This window comes from Ictidomys tridecemlineatus, chromosome 6, assembly GCF_052094955.1.
Source record: "Ictidomys tridecemlineatus isolate mIctTri1 chromosome 6, mIctTri1.hap1, whole genome shotgun sequence".
Classification (NCBI taxonomy): domain Eukaryota; kingdom Metazoa; phylum Chordata; class Mammalia; order Rodentia; family Sciuridae; genus Ictidomys; species Ictidomys tridecemlineatus.
The window spans coordinates 59,355,801-59,360,647 of NC_135482.1; the positions used below are offsets into that span (position 1 = coordinate 59,355,801).

General features: G+C 32.0%; 1 protein-coding gene across 1 annotated transcript; it reads right to left on the reverse strand.

The window, feature by feature from the left end:
- Positions 1-2,899: 2,899 nt before the first annotated feature.
- LOC101957419 (olfactory receptor 6C76) lies at positions 2,900-3,835 on the reverse strand. The gene has a single exon (XM_005342243.2). The coding sequence runs from the start codon at positions 3,833-3,835 to the stop codon at positions 2,900-2,902; it is 936 nt and encodes a 311-aa protein (XP_005342300.2).
- Positions 3,836-4,847: the final 1,012 nt, after the last annotated feature.

Here is a 4,847-nt window from a genome sequence, read left to right on the forward strand (position 1 = left end):
GAAGGAAGGAAGGAAGGAAGGAAGGAAGGAAGGAAGGAAGGAAGGAAGGAAGAAAAGAAGAAAGAAGAAAAGCTATATATTTCTTAACAATTTCACTTTGAAAAATTTATACTGATATTCACTTTTGGACTTGTGGAATAAATTTATTTAGATAAATTTTGATTGATTAAGAATATCAAATTTTGCTTCATTTTCTTCAACATAAATATCTTTTCTCAATATTTAATTTTCTATGTATCTTTATCATTAATGTATAGCACCTACACATAGTATACACATAACATTAACACTAATTATACCATTTAATATTTAGATTCTTATTTACATTTCTGATATTCTCTTTTGCTCTTCTGCTTAAATATTATAACAAAACAAAAAGTCTCATATTGTTTCATTGCTTTATAAATTTTGTCCTATAACTGGAACTCTAGACAAAATAATTATAAGTTTAGATTTTTTGTTGGTATTATGTATATCATAATAAATTATCAATGATAAGTATGCTCTAATTTTAAGAAAAACTTTTGTGTAATATTACTTATATATGGTTGTTATTTATAGGTCCAAATAGCATGTAAGAATGTACATTTAAGAGAACATATTATTAAAGAACATATAAAATTTAAATAATGTGTATATTTTAAAAATTCAGGCATACAGCAAATAATTTTTTTTTTCAATAACCTAACAGAGCCCTTTGTGTCCTCAATTTTGAGAATATGGGATACGGCCACAGTGTTCAGCTTTTCAAAATCTTGGTAGGCATTCAATAAACATAGTCACAATTTTAAACAAATTCTGTAAAAATAATCATATTTACCTGAAGTTAATCTAACAACTTTTCAAACCTCACATGTTATCAGATTCAAAGACAGAAAAAGCAGATTGAAATACACTTTGTCAAACTGTGGTTGAATTGCAAGTATTACCTTCTTATGAACTTATGTTTGGAAAAAAACAACAAAAACATTGTATAAAAATGAATTGTGCATATGAATTTGCAAAAAAGTATATTGTATGCTTTACTATTATCAGTTGCATTACAAAATTTATATCTTAGCATTTTTGTGGACGGACATTTCATTGTTCAACATTTACAGCACATCTTTTTCTATTCCCATATGCACTAAAGGAGCTGGACTTTCTGCATACCATATTGCTTCAGTCATATCTACATCAATAGGTACAAAGCAAACTAACACTTACACAGAATCAGCAAAACAACTAGTAAAAAAGTAAAAGGACTTGTCAATCAAATAGAAACAAAAACATAATTCTGGAAGGGCTCAAAAAATCACCTCTTAAGAAGAAATTCCAGTGAATATGTCAATTCTAATGGAAATTGCTATCAATTTAGCAGAACACTTCTTGCAATCTCATGAAGTCAATATTTTGGCCAAGATATATGATGTTTTAAATATTCATACTCTCAGTATACATGTGTTAATTTTCATTTGTTTTTCATTATGTATATCATTGTTTCCTTAAAGCCTTGTTAGAAAAACTCATTGTTTTTAAGGAGGAGAAAAAAAAATAACTAAAGCACTGAGAATTTCAATGAATAGGAAGGCAATGTTCCTTTAGTAAATGAAATAAGTTCACATGTAGATGCATGGCTATACAAGAATATTGCAAAGTGGTTAATGATGAATATGGAACAAAATTTTCTTCTTACAGATTTAAAGCTATAACTAACAACCTCTTAAAGAAAGGGGTTATACAAAAGAGAGAATATTTTAAACATTTCTAATCCCACACCTTCCAGTATGTCAAAGATTGTATGAGAGAGAGAAAGAGAGAGAGAGAGAGAGAGAGAGAGAGAGAGAGAGAGAGAGAGAACAAACATAAAGAATAACACAATATACACACTGAAAAACAATTTAAGGTATCATCAGTGTATTAGAATTTTGAGAATTGCAAGGATGATAGAATGCATAGGGGTTTAAAGTGCCACAAAAATATGACATCAAATCCAGCAAAACCAAAGACAAGACAGAGTCATTCCAAAAACAAACAGATAACACACACACACACACACACACACACACACACACAAATCCTCTAAGATGAAATCCAGGCTCAGAACTAGCAAATTAAAAGAAAACAATGGATATGGGGCAACCATTAGTGTAGTTCACTTAAGATGTATCCTGCTGAGCATACTGGAACCTGCTATAAATATCAAAGTTATCCTTGCTATAACTTTGAAATTGGAGTCAAAGAGCACTAACCAACATGCACTACAACAATAAAGGATTTAATTCACAATGAAGACACAATACATATACACTAAATGGAATGAGACAATATGCATGATGTGAGAACCATTAGAGACAGGAAAATAGAAACATACTAGAATAATTAACTCAAAGAAGAGTTTCTTTTAGTACTCTGCTTATGACCTCAGAAAAAATAATTTTCAGAGTGACGTGATGATATTTGCTAAGCTTTGGCTTGGTACTCAAAAGGAAAGTGATTCAATTGTCCTAACACCCAAATTCTGATAATTTTGTTAAATGTCATTCTCATTTTTATGACATCAAAATATTCATGCTCAGGGGCTGGGGTTGTGGCTCAGTCAGAGAGTACTTGCCTTCATGAATGAGGCACTGGGTTCAATCCTCAGCACCACATAAAAATAAATAAATAAAATTAAGGTAATGTGTCCATCTACAACTAAAAAAAATTAAAAAAAAAACAAAATTTATGCTCAAGAAACTTTCAGGGCATATGAATGTAAAATAATAACTATTCCAACTGATAGAAATGTAATGATGTTAAACACAACATTCAGGCAAAGGCAGTTGCTTAGTGAGTCGATGCCCAAATACAACAGTGTTGATATATAGCATTGCATGGGACATTGTATTTAATGTCCAGGCAATGGATTTATTTACCATTAAAATTTACTTGATGAACATTTCTTGACAAAGTTTTTAAAGGATTGTTTGACCTGCTGGTTCCTTAGGGTGTAAATAAAAGGATTTAACATTGGGGCAACAGAGGTATTGAGCACGGCTATGCCCTTGGTCAATGCTTCTCCTTCTTTGGCTGAAGTCTTGACATACATGAAAATGCAGCTTCCATAAGAAATGGAGACAACAATCATGTGTGAGGAGCAAGTGGAAAAGGCCTTTTTCCTTTGCTCAGCAGAAGGGATCCTCAGAATTGTCTTAATGATGAACACATAGGACAGAATCACTAATGTTAAGGTTGTAATAAGTGTTAATATGGCCAGGATAAATGCCAAGAGCTCTAGGAGGGATGTGTCTGTGCAGGAGATCAGGAGCATAGGAGAGGAATCACAGGTGAAGTGGTCAATGATGTTGGAGTCACAGAAATCCAGCTGTAGTCCCATGATCACAGGTGGAAAGATGGTGAGAAAGCCAGCCAGCCAAGAACCAAGGACAAGCAGGGTGCAGACCCTGCTGTTCATTATTGTTGTGTAGTGCAGTGGCTTGCAGATAGCCACATAACGGTCATAGGACATAGTAGTCAAAAGGAAAAATTCTGTTGAGCCAAGCAATATGAAGAAAAACACCTGAGCCACACAAGAATTATAAGAAATGGTCTTATCCCCTGTTGTTATGCTGACCAGGTATCTAGGAATAGTAACTGTGGTGAATGAGATTTCTAGGAAAGAGAAATTCCTAAGAAAATAATACATGGGTGTTTTTAGGTGCAAGTCTACCAGAGTGAGGGTGATAATTGTTAAGTTTCCAGTAATGCTCAGTATGTAGGTGAAAAACAGAAATAGAAAAATGAAAATATTGAGCTTTGGGTCATCTGTTAATCCCAGAAGAATGAACTCAGTTGCAGATGTATGATTTTTCATTTCTTTATTTTGGGGTCTAAAATAAAAAATAGGAAGGAAACAATTCTTTAATGAGTTTAGGACTACCTTTTCATCACATCTCCTGAGTGAGGAAACATAAAAGACCTGTAAAGAAACAATAATTTAGCCACTAAGGTATACCAAATTTTGAATGTATATATTAGACAAATACAGAAAAAAATAAACTTGTGTTATCTGCCTTATACATCACCAGTCATTTAATATGAAGTTATTCTCCTTCTAGGCTTAATATTCGCATCTGTATAAGAATTTTACACCTATCAAATATACTACACTTTGTTTAAAAAATCTGATCATATGTGTGTAGAAATTTTAAAATGTAGAATATTTATTTATTGTAAAATTAGTATCCCTATTACCACAAGTACTTTTTTCCTGAAGATGAAACTTTTTGACTGTTCATAAATTCTTCAGTTTTTCAAGGTATCTAACATCATTCAAATGTACAAAGAAACATTTAATAAATAAATAAGGACCATCAAAACCAACACATTATCTAAAGAAACAAATTTATACTTTTACAAAGTATTAAATTTTTTCTTTTGTTAATCAAAAAAATTATACCTGTATAGATGATTTTCTGTGCACCAAAGTTGAGTTTTGTAGGTTATACAGTGATTAGAAAGGAAAAAAAATAAATGAAGCAAGCAATAAAAATGTACTTACATTGAGATAATATCACGTGGTAGCAGTTAGACTGCTGAAACCCAAGTTTTAAGTTGCTTTCTTTGTGTCACATTTGATGCTTTACTTTTAGACTTTTTCATGCACTTCTCAACTTGTGTGTACCTGTGACTTTCTTACATAATGACAAACTTGTACAGCATATAAGTGGAATCTGAACACATGATCCTTGTTATATACATTGTACTTACTATTGAAATGACTCCAATAGAAAAACTATTTTTAACATCAGACAGACTCTGATGGAGGGAGCATAGCTTCAGGTACTGGTAGAAGTTGCTACAACCAGATGTAGGCAACGTATCCA

What these genes read in the sequence shown, in the direction of transcription:
- LOC101957419 (XM_005342243.2), bottom strand. Translation starts at nt 3,835, where the DNA reads ATGAAAAATCATACATCTGCAACTGAGTTCATTCTTCTGGGATTAACA.